Below are 20058 nucleotides of genomic sequence, written 5' to 3'. Positions count from 1 at the left end.
TGCAAATACGCGCAACGGGCAACCAGCGCATCGTTTCAACTGCAAGTTGTTAAAACAACTACAGGCCACAAATGGTGATGGAAGTGGATTTCCTCCTCTCCCTTTCTCTTTAATGATATAGAGCATTTGCCAGCGGACCAGGCCAGTCGGTACTCTTGTCTGAGTTGAACAACAGGGACAGGCCTCCCTTGGATTGAGCTGTCAGCAACATATTGCTTAAGTTTTTGCCAGAATAATCTCGAATGGATCCCTTCAAATCAAAATTCAGATCTCAATTTCATGAAAAAACTACACTGCCCTGTAAATAAAAACATAGCTAGGGATCCCCTGGCTGTGTTAGCTGGCTCCTCAGAACAACTCTTTAATCAAACATTTCAGAAACATATGTCCGTCTTCCAAAACCTAGTAAACAAGCAACTGAAGACCTACCTCTGCTCAACGAATCCCATGACCCACCCTCTAACCCTCTGAACTGAAAATGCTGTAATTGATTTCATATAGATAGAAAGAATAGAATATATTCCTTGACTCTGAATTGATGAGTAGTAGTATTGAATTTGACTGAGTGATGAGATTAGAAATGAAGCAAAATATTTGTTTCTATCTTAGAGATGTCAGGATTTGCCTGTAGAGTGAAATATATCAGTTGAACAGCTCGACAGAGGGTGATGAAAACATGAAAGTAAAGCATGATGACACATACAATCTTTTTTGGAGAGACTAGCAACATGTGTGAAAATAATATTTATCGAGAGATTAGTCTGCTGTTCAGCTTGGCCATTTGTTTGATGTAGTATAATTACTATACAGCAAGTAATACATTGAACTGTATTTGTGAATATTTCTCCTCATTAGCATACATAAGAAACATAATCCACTTTCAAAGTCAGCTTGCTGAAAAATATCAATGCAAGCAAATTCCAAACATTTCTGTTATGAATACGAGGTTTTCACGAAAACACTTCAAGCCAAATGTTCTCGGCCCAGCATGTTTAGGCATCCAAACAGACATCATCACCACCATCATTATCATAAATGGGGGGAAGCTCCAGGAACGTCCCTACACGTAAAAATGGGAATGCCAAATCAGCCATCAATCCAGCATACGCAGCTTTTCTGGACCGGGCATGCTAAAAGCGGGTGTGCAGTTCAAGCGAGAAGAAACAAGTCTAATCAACCAACTTGCCTAGACAAAAGCATCTGTCACGTCCACATTTCAACGGTGTTTATAAACAACAACGTGTGAAATCGCGACAATTTAAGCAGTTGACAAAACCAGTTCTTCAAAGTTTTATCGACGCTTGTAAATTAACATGCATCCAATACCTATATTGGGCCCCCAATTTCGTGTCCAGATGTATATCTCGTGTTTGTTGTGCGTTGACAAAGTTATGTGGTCCAACAACGGGGGAGGGACCTTTCGTAGAGGTTATTGCCAATGTCATTCGCTAGCTATATGGCAGTGGGCTGGGCGGTGAACATTCGCCGAGCTTGTTTCGTAAAAACTTTCCAGCATTTGTCGATCCATCCAGCAAGCGGAATGCTTGTTGTAGCAGCAGCAGCAGCAGCTGTAGTAGTTTGTACTACAACTTGCCTTGGGTATGAGTCCTGCTTGGGTGCAAGAACACCGTGAATAGATCCTGTCAAGTGGGAGAGCGGTTGCAAGCTCAACGTTCTATTGCAGAATGTTGATGAGACTTTAGCCAATATAAGGCGATATAATGGGGTAAAACGAACAAGAAGCATCCACCCAATTGCAGTCGAGTTAAAGAACCAGATGGTTCGAGTAGATTAAAAGAAAAATAATAATTCTTTAAAACCCTATGTCCTCACAGGTACGTCAAGAACACACCCGCTGAGCCCCAGAGAACGAATCTACATCAGGCCCTTCATCATGACCACCTAAATCTGGCGGACTGCTCTCAGACCTGAGAAACGGGGCGGGTGGAGATACAGTGAAGTTGCTTGATGATGTTGAATTTGACCTTTCCGAACGCTGGCGGTGAGCAGAGCCAGGCCCCTCGCTATCAGATGTGGGTGTAGGTGGAGAATACGCGATGTTGGGGTTCGCCGTCAACTCTTCCATCTCTTCCCTGGACTCCGTGAAGTCAGTTCGCCTGTGACCACGAGCACCTTTGACCCCGTAGGGTGGGGTAACGCGTGAGTCCGGGTTTCTTGAGGGCACATCGAACGAGGAAGATGAGAAACGGAAGCTTGGAGAACGAGAGACAATACTGTGAACGCGGGGAAGTTCAAGGTAGCTGGCGACGCTTCCTAGTGCGTTGCTGCGGGAGAAGAGGACGAGGCCGAAACAGATGACGACGAAGACGCTTTGGATGATTGAAATTCGTTTCTGGAAGACAAGCTCGTCGGCAAGGATGCCAAGCTGGGTACTTAATGCAAAAACTTCTTGGTGGTACTGTCGCCGTTGCTGTTCGAATTCGGTAGCGACGGAGTGCCAGACTTGGTCGTATTGGTGACGAAATTCTTGGAGTTCGTGCAGGACTGTTGTATTTAGATTTTCGAGGAAGGTGGAGGTTTTTGCTAGTTGGCGCTTTTCTACTTTGTTGAATGCGTCTCGGAGGATTCGTGACTGCTCTTCAATGTATTGCAAGGAGAGTGAGGAATTGGTTTCCAACATGTGAAGACGTTTGTTAACGGATTTGAAGAAAGATTCCTGGGTTGTGGGGTTGGATGGAGGTGGTTGAACGGTAGTGGAGGGTTTGAGTGACTCTGTCGAAGGATCGTGTCCAGCTTTGTTGGGTGCACTGGAAGATGCCTCATTTTGAGACTCTTGCGTTGGATTTTGGGCGCGGGTGTCGGTTTCAGTAGGTGTGGCAGTAACTGTCGAGTTAACATTATTTGAAGATACTTCAGCAGTAAGATTCGCCGGTAAACCATTGCCTGTCATCTTGATGGGACCAGCAGGCTTGACGGAATCTGGCTGAACCGAATTGACTGATCTGTTCATTGCGCGAGGTCCCTCCTTGATAGCACACATCTTAGCTTGTAACGAGAATCTCTCAATGCTGGTCTTTCTCAATGTACAAATATCCTGTAGTTTTTGAACACGAGTTGGTCTCACATCAAGCTCGTCTACCATTTCCGATTTCGTACCCTCTGCATCGGCAATGTTGCTCTGATTACCAACGATTGAATTATCCCGTGCTCGCTCTGACGCAGCATCGGCCTGTATCTGGGCTGTATTTTCCTCCAACCGACCGGCTTCTCCTTCGTTCTTGTATTCCTCCAACATAGTCGTGCCATGAACCCGAATCAAACTAACAGGGCAGTAAAACTCGTTGCCGTAATGACTCAAAAATTCAATTTTCACGTATCTTGCCCATATGAGAGGGTTCTCAACTGCGAAGGCTTGGACCTCTCGTGTATTGACAGCTTCATACGTACCCAGATCCTTCCACATATCAGGTTGTTTTGGAGGATAACGATCCGAGACACTAACTTTGAAGGTACGGAAAATTGAGCTGAAAAACTCGTAGTTGGCCAGAACGATAGTATCGATCAAAATGTCATCACAAAGCTCGAGTATAAGAAATTTATCTTTAGCCCGACACTCGTTAAGCATGTAACTGTCCTTATTTTCGATTAGGACGGACGAGGCCCCGGTACACTGCGGATTAGTCTTGAGAATGGTAGCAGCACAATCAAATGATGCGTAATTAAATCTCTCCTTGCACGTAGTCCCCGCATCCTTCCTTCGAGACACAGTTCCACGAGGAGCGGCATTAGTTTGCGTTGCGCCTTTTGCTCCTCCCGTAGCAGCACCGGCGCTATCTTTAAGCCGTGATGGGTGTTCATTCCCCACCTTCCGTTCCCAGGATGCAGGTCCTGAATTTTCAGGCGCAAATCCCCCAAAGTCTAATTCAATCTCTCCATCCTCGCCGAAGGAGTCCAAAGAATTGTCAATGCCTGTAGGGCGCTGACGTCCATTCTCGGATCCTGCAGCATGGCGATGTCCGTCCACAAGCTCCGCGGATTGGCCAACTTTGGCCAAATTCTGCTTCTTCCATTCTTCAAAGGAAAGGAAATTCACATTATCAAGAGGCGATTCCGTATCTAGCTCATGGTCTAATTCAGCAGATACTGATGCAGTCGCTGTTACTGTCGCGGAAGGAGAGGGAAAGGTTCCAGACGTAATCGACTTATAAGTATCTGCTGCACCAGATGGTTGCGGCGCATAGTAATCCTCAGCCTTGCCAATGCTTACCCATCGCGGTTCAACGCAGACCGGGTACTGAATGTATTCCAGTTTAATGTCTGTGAAATTCCGAGTAGGGCATGTTGCGTCCAATGCTCGCGAACTAACATTGCTATGCCTAAAATCGAAATTACCCCCAGCACGCACAGCGGCAAGTGCAGCAAGAATCAAGAAATATAACAAGCAGCCTGTTGCTCGATAATTTGTATTGGAGGGCCGAGGGAAGAGAGAATAGCAACAGGCCATTCTGTATACCCGTACTGTTCGTGGTCTCCTGAGGAGGAAGAAAGCAGATTAATCTTTCCACGGATAAAGTAGATATCAACAGTATACCAACTACGCATAAAGATACCTAATAAAATGAGAAATCGCATCAGCATCAGTTCAATCCAACAAAGAGATACAAAGAAGTCCAATGCAGGTACATCATCTTAAAACAGTAATCTCTTGTCATAGTTTGCCACAGCTTGTCATAGCTTATTGAGAATGACCATTTGAAAAGAGAAATTGGATATCCATTTAATTACTCACGCTTTTTCAACGTCCAAATCCCAGCACCTGATTTGCAGCTAAGCAACTCCGGCACCATAAAATTCAGCAGAGATCTCTCGACGACCAGTTCGACAGCCCATTATTCGCTGTTATTCCTCGTGGGGGCTTTCCACCACGATCAAACCGACATTCCAAAGCGTCTACCAAGTCTTCTTTGGTCCTTTTTCGCTCTTCATCGTGTGTTTGACGGGGGAAAACGCGCGAAGATCGGTAATTATAGAAGAACGGATCGCATTCCTCAAATAGGATTGTAGTGTTTAGTGGGTAACTATATGGGATGAAGAGACAAGTCTAGAACAAAAGTTTGGTTCGTTATCTTGAGCAGTTCGACAAACGTGAAATCTGGCCTCTTTCAAAGTTTGGAGATGGCAAAAGAGATTAACGAACGGCGGCGATACGGATGTAGCTTGAATAGTGGTTCGCGCAAATGAACTACGATTTTTTGTTTCTCTTTACTTCCTTTTCTTTTCTTTCAAGGGGGATGATCGATTCGTCGAAGCTGCACTGCCCGGTCAAGGGTTGATTGGGTGGAAGGTTTGTAAATCAAGTCCCGCGGATTCAGTAGCCAATAATGATGCTGAGCTGCATGCGGAGATCAACGGATGAGGAACAGTAGTTACAAAAAGTAAACTGTCAGCAATTTAGACATCGACGATGTCAAGGGTTGAATTGTCCTGGAGCTGGGGATGAGGACTGCTGTCACTGTCATTGTCACTGTCACTTTCAATGTTGATTCAGTCCGTTAGGCTGGAGGAGGTCGTTGGACTTGTTAACTGGCTCCTGGGCAGAAAGGAAGATAGGGCATGTGTGGGAACCCGCGGAAGAGCCTCCAACGTAACATACAACAGCTCCAAACCACGATGGTATTTATAGAATCACACAATGACTGCAAAGAGTATGGCCGGTCTATCCAAATTAATTGCATTTGCTGAGGACTATACCAAAGACATTGATATTCAATTTATGGCAATTTAATGACATACTTCAATTCGCATCCTGTTTGCTCAGCACAGAGAATGCGCCCATATCACAATATGAATTCAATACAGAGTTTCACCATCGATAGAGTCCATGGCGACGTAACCTCTTTGTCCCAAAATATCGGGAGTCATCCTCCACTTGGAATAAGCGACGGGCGCAAGGAACTGGGATTGTGAGTTTTTTGCAACGAAGCGCAATGTTTTACACGGCAAAACGCTCTCCCCGCACTTCAAACTATGTAGAGAGCGGCACCAACGGCTGTTGCTCCAATCCTGTGAAGAAGAGGGGTGTATTCGACAACTCTGTCAAGGTCAGCACCATCCAGCGGAAAGGTGTTCGCATTGTCTTCGCTCCTGATCCTACCAGCTGGAAGAGTTTGACCCAGAGGATGTTAAGGATATTAAACATAGACTGACACCAATCACCGGAACGAAATATGTTTCCATGTTCTCCGGGCCTCGAGGAGCGAGGTTCTCATCTAGTGAAACCATTTCGTTAGCTTTTCTGGCTAGGCAAATATTTATGGTCATTGGATTCAGGCTGTGATGTTTGCAAGAAGATAGTTACTTTGTGTGAAATTGGGATTGGCGTATTTCTTTACACTCAAATCCGCCATGGCTTGCTGATTTCCGCGTCTTTGCCAGAGCTGCCTGCGATGCGACTTCGACTTGACCATCTGAATCCCACAATCCGTCCGTCTTCTCCTTCATTGCCTTCTACCAATTTGGTGAGCACCTTTTATGGTACCTACCATGTCTGCGATGTCAACGGCCACCCTTCAATCTGTATCTCAAACGGCCCTGGCTCCTCCGTGTCCAATATGAACGCACCGCCGGTTTTGGATCTCACAGATTTGCGAGCGAAATACCAAGGTTGGTTGTTGACTACTCGCATGGAAGGTGACTTTGCCGGGAAATGCCTTCAGACAATGAGCATCAATCATCTGCACCAGTTCAGTATTAATTTTAGGAATTACATTGTACAGATTCAGTTTATTTCAAACTCTATTCTCATCTTATCTGCAGCTTATTCGTTGGAGACTGTTATGATTGTCAGATTGACACTAAGAATGATAATGCAGAACAACAAGCATCTGATAAGACATATGTAATTTGATTTCAGACAATGTTGACAGAGCTGCAGTTGTAAATATATACTTCTTCTTCGCACCTATAGATCTCAATATAAAATATATATTAATGCACAATAGAAGATTATAAATTGAGACTTTATAAATTGATATTCCGAGAACTTATATTTCATTGAGACTTTGATTCAAGACAAACAAAAACTTACATATCTTGAATACTCTGATTGACTCAAAGCCGAACTACGAACTATGAGATCATACTCCTTCTAACCTGCACTATTGTACAGAGCATTTCTTTGTCCAAAAGCCCACGGCACATTCAAGGGAGCCACCGACACTCGTTCCGTAATATTTAGTTGATCCAACAAGCGGGGATTTACAGGCCTAGCAAAAAAAGGGGATGGATGGAGGCTGGGGAGTTTTGACCTCCCATCGGCCTCCTCCCCCGCAATCCACCTCGGTTAATTTCCAAAATGAAGGGTCCAGGGGCCCAGATTAATAAATTAGCGGATTCGAAATCAAGATCACACGGCCCTTCAAGAAGAAGTTAATTAGAATTAACACTTGGATCCCAACTGAAGAAAGTTTGAGTCTCGAGTTCCATCCCCATTAGCGATCCCCCCAATGCATATAGCAAAAGCAAGTCACACGCTCAAACGAACTTCTTTCTTTGCACCTAATCTCCCCCCATCCGATGTTACCTATGTAACTAGTTATTTACCGCCAAAGCCGCCCGGCTGTATCACAGTGAAGATTGGATGGTTTCTTGAGCCCAGCTCAGCCAGGTCCTGGCGGCCGAAGATAAACCAGTGAACCGTCTCTTGTGTGAGATATTGGTGCATCACTTGTCGCTGGCCAGGAGTTTTCTAGTGATAAAACTAATAATATTAAGCTTATTGATTTCTTGCTGTCACGAATGAGTAAAATTGACATTAGCTCGGCTCTGCTTGTAGTTTTCTGTAAAGTTCAAACGATCAAACATTAGTTATATCTACGGTCTTTCCACGTCAAGCCTTTTTATATCCACGACCGCGGATGTTTTCGCGGAAACTTCAGGTCGATGTATCCTTTTACTCCCTCCCCTCTCACCCTGGGAAGGAGATAAAGGTGACGAGTACAGTATGCATAGCTCTCATAGAGTACCCACCCACAGAATCGGGAGGACTGTCTTGCAAAACATAATAAGACCAAAGGATTTTCCAGAGGTAAGAAAGATGAACGAGACTCGGTTTTTGTCATGGAAATTAATTTATATATATTTATTTGATTAATCTGTAGTTATTCCTCACATATTCTCCAAGCTAAGTAACTAATTTGGGGTCTTTTCCTTTTACTCCCTTTCCCTCCTTGTCACCACCAGTTTCCCTCTTTTATGGTTTCGTAGCTCTCCCGCCGTTGCTGTAGAACAGATTCAATTTCATTTTTCCTTCTCTCTTTTTTCTTCTTTTCATCCTCTTCTGGCGGCTTTAAGGAATAAAATAAAAAGATATCCCACCACCAAATCGAAAGGTTATAGCTTAGAGTACAAAGGAGTATAATCCCTCTGCCCCCATTTTGCTGTGTGTATGAGTGGTATAGCAACACACAGAGAGGGAGAACGATTTTAAATTTTGACCTTCTTTCTTTCGGGGTATGAGAAGAAACACAAGACGGAAAAGGGGATAGATAACAAAGAGATAGAAAGAAAGGAGGGGGGGGAAAACAGGTAAAAAAGGCAAACATATTACTCCCTGATAGACCCTGTCCCCTTTCACTAGTCAATTAATCCCTTCCACTTTTCAGAATATTGTTAAAGTGGCTGACAATAAGAATCGCATGTTTAAATTTTAACTGCCACGAGCGTTTCGTTCCAGGTAAAATATCCTTTCCACACTGCCCCCTTTCTGCTGTTAGCTGATAAAGCTGTGCTGTCTGCTGCTGTGAATTGCCAATGAATAAATGATTCCATAATATGAAAGTAAAAGTGAACAAAAGGGCTGGATATGAAAAGTTACACATAAGCGATATTGATACACCCTCAAAACAGGTCAATTGTAGAGAAACAACAGAAGGACTCAAACGCCTCTCCAGGGGTAACCAAATGACCATATACCTCCCTAACCGCAACACCATTTCTGGAATCCGCCATGCCAATTCAATGTATACCGGTAAGGATGTTAAAAGTGTTTATAGTACAAACAGAAGATGATCTTGTTAGGACATCCTTGTCTTAAGGGGAGGGAGAAGGGTGATGTGAGATATCATACATAAGCAAGCGGAAGCATGCGTAATATAAAGAGCAGAGAGGAAATGGTGGGGGTGGTGGTGGTGGTTAGTCGTAGTAAATGTATGATAGTTGAGTGAGGTCAAATAGGGGATTATTAGACAAATGGCAGCAGCAGCAGACAGACAACAGCAACAACAACAACAGGTAGTCCGAAGAACAGAGGTGGTATAAAAGGTATTAATGGAAGAAAAAAGAAATAAGGGGTGGAATGATGAGTTGTATGAATCACAGCTGAAAGTCGTTCCAGCCACCAACAAAATCAAGGTCATCAGTGCCATCGCCAGTTCCAACCAAACCCACATTTGCCTGTGGTTGCGTAGGCTCGATTGTGCTTTGACGCCAGTCAATGTCAAGAAAATGCTGGTCAACATGGCGGTCGTCGAAAACTGTTGAACTCGAGACTAAATCCTTACGCCAGCTCTTTGACATGCATTTTTGCTTCCTGCTGGGCAACGAATTATCCTGTTTACGGTGGTAGCCACGTCGTTTGTTTCCGAGGGCGGCCCACTTGTCCATAATTGTTTGTTTGGTTGGGGATTGCTTGGATGGGTGCACTGGACCTAGGATATTGTTCTCTCTGAGATTCTCGTTGGCCTTGCGAGGGGTTGGGATAGCAACACCCTTCTGATGAGCTTTGGGAAGAGACGATCGAGCATTTATGAACGAGGAACCTTGCACCTCCGAAAGACGGGAAGGGCGATTTCCTTTCTTGGTCGTGTCGCTATCTCGGCTGAAGCTTCGAGCGTTTTGTTTCATCCGCCGCTCTAGAGCTTCAATCTCTGACTGTTCCTCATCGTATAGATCACTCCAGCTCTTCGACATTTCATTGTTACCCTTCTCAAAAACTAAAGACATGGCAGGAATTGGTTTTCCAGCACGAACGGGCAGAGAGCAAGCAATCGAGACAGGATATGAGCGACCATGGAAACGTTGTTCAAAGGGTTGAACAGCCATAGATTTGAACGAGGCACTAAAGGTGGAACCCAGTGCAGAAACCACTGAGGGGGAGCCTGCATGGACGGAATACCATGATGCGGCTTCTGTTTCAGAAGCGGGGAACAAGTCTTCACAATAACTTTCTGTGTCTGGGATGATAGAGAGTTGTCGCTTTTGCTGAGGTGTTGACTGAAGCGCTTTGGCCCAGGGGAATGTGTCTCCTTGATTGATCTGAGGGCTCGAAATGGACGGCGTTCGAAGTGGCTCTCTATCAGCATTCGCAGTAATAATCTCGCGATCTTCGGTGCAAAAATCATCAAGGACTTCATCGTCAGTGGTGAAGCAAACAGCGCGTAAGATAGCTTGGCGAATCCCGGAGAGGGAGCGTTTATTCGGGTCGAGTGCTATGGCATTAGAAAGTATCTCAAAGGTGTCTTGAGACATGTTGTGGAAAATGTCAAAGAGCGACTGGCGGTCCCTGGTATAGTCGGCGAAGAAGATATCAGACTCCGTTGGAGTCACGAAAGGGTTCTTCGCAAACAATATATTCAGAAGACATATGCCAACAGACCAGATATCGGCTTGCCTCGTCGAGTAGCCACTTGGGGTGGGTTCATATTGCTCGGGTGCCATGTAGCGGTCACTACCAACACATGCCTCGTAGGACCAGGGGCTGCGTGTAGCCAAACCGAAATCTCCAAGTTTCATTGTGCCGTTCTGGGAAAGGAAGATATTTTCAGGCTTGATGTCCCGGTGGTAGAGGCCCTTTGAATGCATATACTCGACAGCGCTAACGAGTTGTAGCATCAATTCACGAACATGTTCAGTTTCCAAAGGTCCACGATTGTTCCTGATGGCTTCGTACAGGTCACCCATCGAACAATATTCAAGCACCAAAAACACATGGGATTCCGTCTCAAAAGAGTGGAGTAGGTTGACAATATTTGGATGGTATCCCAAGCGCGTATGGCATTCTAGCTCTTCGGATCGTTCGTCAACGGCCAGAGGTGTAGAGTCTCCTGACGTCTTGCTCAAGCACTTGATAGCGACCTGGTCTCCAGTTAAGGTGTCATCTGCCAGGAATACCATTCCAAACGAGCCATGGTTTAGAGGAGCGACAGTCCGGAAACGATTGTCCAAGATCTCCCCTGGGGTGAAGTTATCCCTCAAGCATTCCATGTTGTCTACGGAGAACTGAATGCCCACGAAACACGAGAGTATGAGCGGCTAACAAGAAATCGAAGAGAAAAAAAAGGGCAGCAGATATACGATATATATAGACAGGTCAAAATAGCTGTACAGAGAAAAGAGTATATAAGTCCCCTCCACAAGATGGAGAAAGGGGAAAAACCACCCGAGGCAGAAAGACAAAAGAAAAAAAAAAGGAAAGGACGAGAGGAAGACACCGTAATTTGGAATCAGAGGCTCATACAAGGTGTTCGAGATCGGTGGTGAATACAAAAGAAATATTGTCGTCCACGACTTGGGATAGTGGGTTGTTTACGGTACCGCCGTAAAGCGTAAAGAGAGTAAGAAATAGGTAGAGACCGTTAGGATAGCATCGGTGGGGTGTCATCAAAAGCTGGTTGCTCGAAAAAGGAAAAAGGGAGTAAGGAGAAGAAGAGAGTCGACGGTTGGAAGTCCGACGGTCAAGGAGATAAGAGGAGAGTCTGAAATTAAATCGCTGCGTAACAAAGTCGTGAAGGAAATTGGAAATTAGAAGGGCGCATGGGATTTAGAGAACCTCCAAACACCTGGCCAGAAGGTTCATGGGGCAAAAAAAATGTTGCTGTTGAAATAGACGTCTTTATCGAGGACAAAGAGCCCATACAACAACCACAACAGAGGACGATGAGTAACAGATCCAGAGGGTGACACAGGCAATATTGGCCTAAGCTTTAGACAACACGGAGATTCAAACGTCATATACCATTCAGAGTGAATTGTGTGTTCAAAATACCTGTGTAGCAAACTGTCACTGATGACTCGAAGGTCTGTTATCGATAGACTTGTCGAACGGATAACATCTGATGATGGGTGGAGGTGCTGGTTCGATGACTCGATACGAAGCACGGAGTCAAAGTTGGGGTATTGTTTTGCTGTTGTTGCCAGCTTGTGTTGCCAAGCAACGAGATTCTTGACTGATTGTCGGTTTACTCAATGGTTCGAAGGCTCAACCGACCGAAAGCAGAAAGTAAACAATTCACAGGCCTTTGCTGGTAAAACGGTTGACGAAGAACAAAGGGGTAAACAGAGCTGGGTATCAGGCCGTTGGGAGACGCTACGTGCTTCGGCAGATGAGGAGAGGACGGAGTAGAGCCATGCACTCTATAACGAAGGGGAATCAGGGAATAATAAACCGTTGAGAACAGTTGATTAGTCGTTGCTGAACTAGTGCACTCTTATGCCGGATCCTCCAAGTTGGAACATGGGTTTGATGAGCGGACGAGGCGGATCGGGAGGGGGAGGAGAGCGAGGTGGTTCGGGGAAAATACGATAGGGAGAGAGGGGAAGAAGAAGAGGGAGAGTAGAGGGAGTGAAGAGGAAGGTGAAGAGAAAGGCTTGAGGTAGAAGACAAGGAAAATGAGGATGTTGCGGATGAGTGATGGGGATGAGATGGAGCGTAAGAAGGGAAGAAGGAGAAAGGTGAATGAAGGAGGGAGAAGTAGGAGACGCAGAAGTAGAAGAGTAGAAGGGGATGACGGGGGATGACGCTGAGGATCCGGGGAAGGAGATAAGTCTGAGGTTGAGGTGACTAACCGCTTGACTCGTTGGGCGGTGTGTTCGGGTTGGGTACCTGGGCAGTACTTCGGCTAACCAGTCACGGCGATGTGGAAGCGCAGCCAGTGGCGGTTCCCATCAGGTACCCCCAAAGAGAACGTTATGTACCTGCTGACACAACGGCAGCAGAAGCCTGCAGAATGTGGTCGAATAGCCAAGGGGCGCGTGGAACTAAGTCTAAGCCCGCCACCCCAAGCCGACGCACGCTCTCCGGAGCAACCAGACACCACAGATATGACACAATTGACACGCCCATGGATTGGGGCATCCGGTTTCTGGAACGTGCATTTAGGGCTTTGGCAATAACAAGACTACGAAAAGTTACTCAGACACCTATGGCCCCAGAAGGTGGTGTGGGCGTGGTTACATTCCGATTATGCAGTGGTGGCAGCAGCAGCAGCAGCATAATGTTACTATGATTTATATTTACTTCAAGTTCAATATCCACAGTTTCTATTATGGTTTCATATGTTTGTTGTTATGACCTGGCACAGAAGCCTAGTGAATCGCTTACCCCCCTAACACAAACAGCAGCAACTAAATAATAACAGCAGCAGATATCCCAGTCATATCTCGCTAGCCCCTGCGAATCCTATATACCTAAAATTGGTCTGTCCATGTGTGTCTCTAGCAAAAAGGGGGGGGGGGGGTTGGTTTGTTGAGCAGGTCTGGCCCCTACTTGAGGACTACAGTGCAACTGGCATTAGTGGATCTGTGTGTGGGGCTGCAAGCATGCCCGTAATAATGATACAATGTACATATGTAGTAATAACGCATTCGTTGCATTAGCTGGGCCAGCTGGGGCCGGATGCTAGCGCATTGTATTTTATATGAAGGAGGGAAAGTCGGGACAAAGCCGCCTCATGCTGCGAACCTGCCGGGTTGTTAACACCTTTTCAACCCTTTTAACAGCGCTAGAGCTGCTCGCGTTTGGATTCTACCGCTTTCCTTTTCCACCGGGCGGCTTCCACGCCGTAAGTCAAGTTCCATTGAGTTCTACTACAACTGTCCAGGGTGCAGGCTGCCATCGCCCGCTTGAGACTAGCTCGGATAGTCAATACCCTGCAGCACAGAGTTCATCAAACCATTGGTTGGGGCCAGCAAAATGGAGAAGCCATTGGTTGGGCTAGTTTCATTGGTCTGTGGAATGGTCCTGGGGGAACTTGCTGTGCTAATTTAGGTTTATGACGCCAGCGCTAAATGAGGGAGATACAGTAGAAAAGCCGTCCATGGGAGAGGACTCTGCGCCCCGGGGGGGGTAGGGAGGTAGAGGGGGGTAGGGAGGTAGAGGGGGGTAGGGAGGTAGAGGGGGGTAGGGAGGTAGGGGGGAGTGCGTTGTTTGATGAGTGGTTGGACAAGCTTGCAAGAGGTTCCACCAGAACCCTGATAATCATATCAATGGAAGCGAAGCTCCAGCTGCTCTTTGGCTCTGCATCAAAAGTTCAACCCAAATAGATGACTGACGGTGGTAGGACTTTCTCGCGGTCGAATTCTCAGGCTAAACTTACGTCAAACTCGTTCACTCGAGGTATCAAGGAAATTAGTTGTTGACATGCGGAGAAGTGGGGTAATTTGTGAGCATAAACATCCGCCTGGCCGGAAAGCGTCAGGCCCTGTGTCCATAATCTTCGGGCGGTTCGTTGAGGGAAGACAAGCTGCCATCAAAGAAACTCATGTGTGCACAGTTCTTTACGCAGTATGCTGGACCTTGAAGGAATGATGAGATTAGGGCGAGGATAACTGATAACTAACCACGTCCATCAACTTCCTGTTGCTTGCTGCTTCCTACTCGCTGGTTGCTCTGTCAAGTTACTCTTTGACGACAACAACGACTTCTACCCTCACTTTTCAACCCAGCTAAAACTACATCTCCATCTGATTGGCAAGTTTCATCTGGCGCTTTGCTCCTCACAGCAATTCCCAAGGTCCCTTTCCTCCAATAGTACTTGCCCAGGTACCATCTTTCATGAAACTATCCGCTTGGGGGCGCAGTGGTTAGTTTGGCCTACGCATGCAAAAGCTGCGCCTGAGACGCCAGTTGCAGAATTCAGCATCTTGACATCTTGATACCAAACAACCCGCCCCTCTTCCTGTCCCCCGTGTGCGTTACCTTGGGCGTTGATCGGCTACGTGGACGACGCAAGACGGAGGAAGTGGATCTAATGCCATAAATTCCCCAACAGAGATCACCAACCATCATTTTTGTCTCATGCCACCCGTCCTAAGTTGCTTGCTTAACTTCCGAAACGTGAAATCATACGTTTGGACTGAACTACCTAGTTGAGAATGGGTAAAAATTAACTGTCTCAAGTCTTGCCGATTGTGAAATGAGATACACCATCATGCTGCAACGGCGAATGAAGAGTTTCGATCTCTTTCTTGCGCTTGTCATGGTGTTGATGGTTTTAACATGGCTCGACCTTTTCAATTGAAACCAGGCCTAGTGTTCTATTTGTTTGACAAGTCACCGAATACTAGGTCAATACGTTGAGAAATTGAACAAATAGTAGAGTGAACAGTAAAGTGTTTCTTCGAGTATGTGTCTTTTTAGTTCAATCTGAGGCAGAGTTCTACACTAACCACACTTTCTTTAGAGCTGTCACCACTGCTCTCGAAAACCGTATTTAAGCTATTTCGAAGTGCTCCCAAGGCCCTCCTGAGGTCACCTTGCCGCGGTTGAGCAATTACCATTCGCCTAGTCATTTGAGGATTCGCCTACCCTCTCTCTATATTTATCTTAACTGTTTATGAGTGTCTATCATTAGTTCTCTATTCTCCTTGAACTATGGATGTTCTATGAATCCTCACAACTTGCAGGTTTTTTTTTTTTAGCAGTGGTTCACAGCCCAAGATCCCATTTCCCGTTCTAAGCGTCTCTTGCCTTTGCCCTATTAACTATTGGTTCAACCTCCCAGGGTCTAAAATGACATTCCCCGTATCTCTCATATGTTGATCCGCACCTTTGACGCCTGGGATTTTGGAGTTGAATTTCGGACAAAGAGCTGATCTCTCACCCGACATTGTTCACATCCATCCATGGATCCAATTAATTTCTACACATGGCTAGCTAATTACTAGTTCAATCGGGATATCACGAGTGCAGGAGCAGACACTTAGTTTCGCGGAGAATGATTTCCGAGGATGTATTCACATCATTTTTCCTCGATGTGCCCCGCACAAAACCGTGGAACTCTTGAAAGATGCTCCCGGACTCGGACCATAGTTAGTTTAGATATTGTTTAAAAACTCGGTTTCAGTGAGCTGGGAAAGCCACCCACTGGAGCTCCAAACTGTCCTTGATAAAAAAAAAGAAGGTTCGAAGATTGATGTGCTGCATGAGAGATCCCATGGATAGAGAGTTATCGACAATCGTCATATACTATAGGGATACGCCTGCAGATCCATAGGTACTATATCTGTCACTTTGCGTGCTGGTTGGGAATTCATATTGGCATATCCTAGCTATCTATGGATCCGTCCTGTATCTGCGACGAAGATCAAGTGATTAAGATGGCACCAAGTATTGAGAAAACCTCCGAAACACTAGACAACATTCTTACCATCCCTTCCTTCTCACCAGCTCTGGTCTATCGACACTGAAACAAACCAACTGTTATTTATCATTTGAGCTCAACCCGCCCGCCCGATAAAAGGTCATACATAAATTACTCAAATTTCATTGTGGGTCGAGTTCCTGACAACCTCCATTTGACCACTGTGTAGCTCTCCACGTCTTACGGTTTTCGGGCTGATAAGGAAGGGTAAGAGTGATAAACCGTCTGGAGATAACTAGCTATCTCCACTACATCACATTCCCCACTTTCCCGTCCACGTAGCCACGGTCCAACATCCCGAAACCTCTCCATAGAAAACAAAGGATAGATTGCTCAGCAGCTTTCACAACACATAACGTGTTCAATAATAATGATATGATGTTTACGTGTTCTTTACATGCTCTGCCAGTTTCGGCAGGTGACCAGTGAATGAACAGTGAAACTGTCAGTTGCCCTTTTATGTCCACTCCAGACTTTTGCGGCCAAGTTATCTTTGCAGTTTGGCTAGTCTTGACTTGCAAGGAAAGATGTGCCGAGGTTTAGAGTTTACTTCGTCAGAGCCAGGGTACTCATTCAACTGGTACCTGGAGTAGTTAAACTGATAATAAATAAAGCTAATTAACCAGTTCCCAATCAAGTGGAGGGGGAACCTTAATCTGAGTAAGACACAATATTCATTTTATCTCTAGTATTAAATTTAATTGGAATTTATCAACAACAATATAAAAAGAATTTGTTTAAAAAAAAAAATAAACTATACTAAAACTAAATTATTCTTTTTTGATATATATTCAATAGCTTTACATTTATTATATTTTTATAAAGTTCTATAATTATGGTTGTAGCATAAAGATTTGAATTAATATAATATAGTTAATACCACTTTTAAACAAAGAGATTGTAAAAAATAATAAAGTTTAATTTTGTATATTTTTTCTTTTTATTTAAGATAAATATATATTTATTATTAAGTTAGTTATCTAACTTCAATCAGTTTTACTAGTTATTATTAAACATTATTAAAAAGCAAATTAAGTAATTATAAAGATTATATCTAGCTTTTATATGCTTTATATTAAGACTTTTATTTTAACTTTATTTTACATTTTATTCTTTATTTCTTTATTTCAAGTTTTGTATATTTCTCAAAATATTCTATTTTATATATTTACTTTTTTTTCATTTATTTTTCTTAGCAGTTTTTACTTATGAATCATATTTCTATGAATTAATTATATTTTAATATAAATTTAATATAAATTTAATTATATCAACTATATTTTGTATTTTACTTAATTATAACTATCATATTATAAGAATTGACTTTAAAGCTCTATATAGTGTTTTACTAAGTTTAAAGCTTTAGTATAAGAGAAAGAGAATTTAGAATCTCATATAGTAGAAGATAATATACTACACTTTATAAAGCAGATTTAATGAATAATTTTTACTCAGTCAAATTTAGTACTTGCTAAATAGTATTTCTCTTCAGTTGCAATGGATTAATGTGAATTTGTATATAAGATTCTAGTTATGAAAAGCAATCACTTATTAATAGATAAGAGTAAACTTGTTAACTAAAGTATAACTAAAATCATTATGTAACTTTACAGCATTATGAATACAGGTAGTTTCTGTATTTTCCAAGAAAATAATTATAAATTCAAATTCTGTCCTCTTTTATATAGTTTATTTTTATTTTTATTGTGAGTTAATGGTATTCTGACACTTTAAAAAGTAGATTGATAAGTTCACTATGCATAACTAGCGGTTGGGAATTTCGTTCCGTTGACTAAAAGGTCCTTGCTGCTATCGCGCCCCAACTAGTTAGTTATCAAATCTAATGTTCTATATTTGCTCTTTGAAAGGCTTTTGGGATGCTTTTTTGGTCCAAATATAGTTATTCTTCGACGTAAGCTTATTTAATGGTTTGAATGATACAGATAACGTGAGCAAGTATGCTATAATATACTTTATGATCAGAGACATCGTTAGTTAACTACCTGCCAGGCCATAGCATGGCTCCGACGTCAACAAATAGAAACATGCAAGTATCACTACAACAATGCTGAATTGGGACTGAGTTCCATGAAACCCCACTTTTAAAAAAGGTTCTTTCTACTCTTTTAATCCTGGGCGAGGTCTTCAGTTATATGCTTGGATCATCTTGTACGCTCCGCAAATGCCGTCTGATGTCACGGAGAAGCTCTAAAGGGGAAGAGATATGGATCCTCCAACCGAACCCATGGAGAATTCTTTTTATATAACAGTTGGTTTTCCCACAAGAACAGAGCCGACAGGGCCTAGACGGATGTACACACCACCGTCTGCAAAATAGGCAGCAGGGTCTACAATGGCATGCAGCTGGTGCTCCTGCTGGTGTGCTCCCTAGCCATGTCACACGCGACAATTTGAGCTGATATAAATATTCTAGCCGCTGGAGTTGGTTAGAAAAGGACTGTGCAAGATTTGGCTGTCTTCCCCCCCCCTACCACCCTATGACTGTAGATGCAATCCTGAATCTAATAAGCAAATTAATTAGTGTTGTGCGAAGGGGGAAGAAAAATATTTGCGTCCTTGTGCAACCAGTTACCGTTCACTTTACCTTACAGGTTGGACGCAATGCTGGCCTTCGTTACATCTTAATGTGTATCAACATGTGTCAATTAATACACTTCCAAGTTGTACCTTGCAACGAAAATGTGCTTTTTATTTCTAACCAGGAAGGCCAATGGCTCATTAAATGCCCTAAGACATTTAATGCCTCGGTGAGCTGTTTCAAGCGGCAGACTTGGATTTCAGTTTTCTAGGTTGTTTCGGGGATCCGGGGGGACTGTTTCAGTGCATTCCTTGATATAGCACCGCCCTTTTTGTTGGACGGTGGAAAATCAAGTTTTACATCCACATATCTTATGGGCTCCAAGAGAATCATTCCTGCTGTTGTTGTTGTTGTTGTTGTTGTTGTTGAATTCTTCCTTGAAGCTGACGTTGGTGTAAATTATCTTGCGTTGCTCTTCTTGTATTATTGACCGCTTTTTTGTTTCAAAGCCAAGTCGACCGATCAACTAACCCGTTGATCAGGAGAACTATATAGTAAGTGCGAATTAGTTGTGGTTTTAACTGTGCAAGACGCATGATCCTCGAAGCTTTGACTTGCTGGAATTCTGCTTCTGCACAAAGTCGTTGGGGACGTGTGGCCCGCGAGCATCCTTCATGGGTCGTGAGAGGGAGATGATCAATTAGTTATTGGATATCGCTGCTTGTGTGAAACTTCCAGTGGACTTGGGAAAAATAGAATCAGCCGTGAGAAATATGCTAACCGGGGGTCTGTGATAACTATAACCGTCTAGGAACGGAGTACGCTTAAACATGATGCGTTGAGCATTGAGCTCATGGGAACCCCATGCGGACCTCATGCGGACGCCCAAAAGGCCTTCTCCAAATCTTGCGATATGGTTAACTATCAGCTGCCAAGACCGATGTAATTTAGTGACGCTTCGGGGCTGGGATGAAGCATCGCGTTCCTATTTCTTTCAATCTTCATATTTCATTTTTGGAATACAACAGCCGCTGAGTACCTGGTATGTATATATCTGCTGTATGGGATCAACAACTTCGATCAATCACGTGTAGATGTTCTATTTATGCCGGTACGCACACTTACGCAAAACTCGTTGAA

The 20058-nt window shown here is 43.9% G+C and overlaps 6 protein-coding genes across 6 annotated transcripts; 3 read left to right on the top strand and 3 right to left on the bottom strand.

Annotated features, from left to right (window-relative positions):
• Nucleotides 1–1840: 1840 nt before the first annotated feature.
• PADG_02242 (uncharacterized protein) lies at nucleotides 1841–4465 on the bottom strand (the record flags this gene model as incomplete). The annotated part of the gene is made up of 1 exon (XM_010759444.1): nucleotides 1841–4465. The coding sequence occupies one exon, from the start codon at nucleotides 4463–4465 to the stop codon at nucleotides 1841–1843; it is 2625 nt and encodes an 874-aa protein (XP_010757746.1).
• Nucleotides 4466–5948: 1483 nt separating this feature from the next.
• PADG_11398 (uncharacterized protein) lies at nucleotides 5949–6863 on the top strand (the record flags this gene model as incomplete). Its single annotated transcript, XM_010759646.1, has 2 exons — nucleotides 5949–6126; nucleotides 6397–6863. The coding sequence occupies 2 exons, from the start codon at nucleotides 5949–5951 to the stop codon at nucleotides 6861–6863; spliced, it is 645 nt and encodes a 214-aa protein (XP_010757948.1).
• A 2470-nt stretch (nucleotides 6864–9333) lies between these two features.
• PADG_02241 (serine/threonine protein kinase) lies at nucleotides 9334–11223 on the bottom strand (the record flags this gene model as incomplete). Its single annotated transcript, XM_010759443.1, has 1 exon — nucleotides 9334–11223. The coding sequence occupies one exon, from the start codon at nucleotides 11221–11223 to the stop codon at nucleotides 9334–9336; it is 1890 nt and encodes a 629-aa protein (XP_010757745.1).
• An 802-nt stretch (nucleotides 11224–12025) lies between these two features.
• On the top strand, nucleotides 12026–12361 carry PADG_02240 (uncharacterized protein; the record flags this gene model as incomplete). The annotated part of the gene is made up of 1 exon (XM_010758970.1): nucleotides 12026–12361. The coding sequence occupies one exon, from the start codon at nucleotides 12026–12028 to the stop codon at nucleotides 12359–12361; it is 336 nt and encodes a 111-aa protein (XP_010757272.1).
• Nucleotides 12362–12742: 381 nt separating this feature from the next.
• PADG_02239 (uncharacterized protein) lies at nucleotides 12743–13244 on the top strand (the record flags this gene model as incomplete). The annotated part of the gene is made up of 2 exons (XM_010758969.1): nucleotides 12743–12795; nucleotides 12866–13244. 2 exons carry the CDS (start codon nucleotides 12743–12745, stop codon nucleotides 13242–13244), a joined length of 432 nt encoding a protein of 143 aa, XP_010757271.1.
• Nucleotides 13245–19307: 6063 nt separating this feature from the next.
• PADG_02237 (uncharacterized protein) lies at nucleotides 19308–19594 on the bottom strand (the record flags this gene model as incomplete). Its single annotated transcript, XM_010758968.1, has 2 exons — nucleotides 19308–19411; nucleotides 19501–19594. 2 exons carry the CDS (start codon nucleotides 19592–19594, stop codon nucleotides 19308–19310), a joined length of 198 nt encoding a protein of 65 aa, XP_010757270.1.
• Nucleotides 19595–20058: the final 464 nt, after the last annotated feature.

Source organism: Paracoccidioides brasiliensis (assembly GCF_000150735.1).
Source record: "Paracoccidioides brasiliensis Pb18 unplaced genomic scaffold supercont2.2, whole genome shotgun sequence".
Lineage (NCBI taxonomy): Eukaryota > Fungi > Ascomycota > Eurotiomycetes > Onygenales > Ajellomycetaceae > Paracoccidioides > Paracoccidioides brasiliensis.
This window is presented reverse-complemented; position numbering and strand designations above follow the sequence as displayed.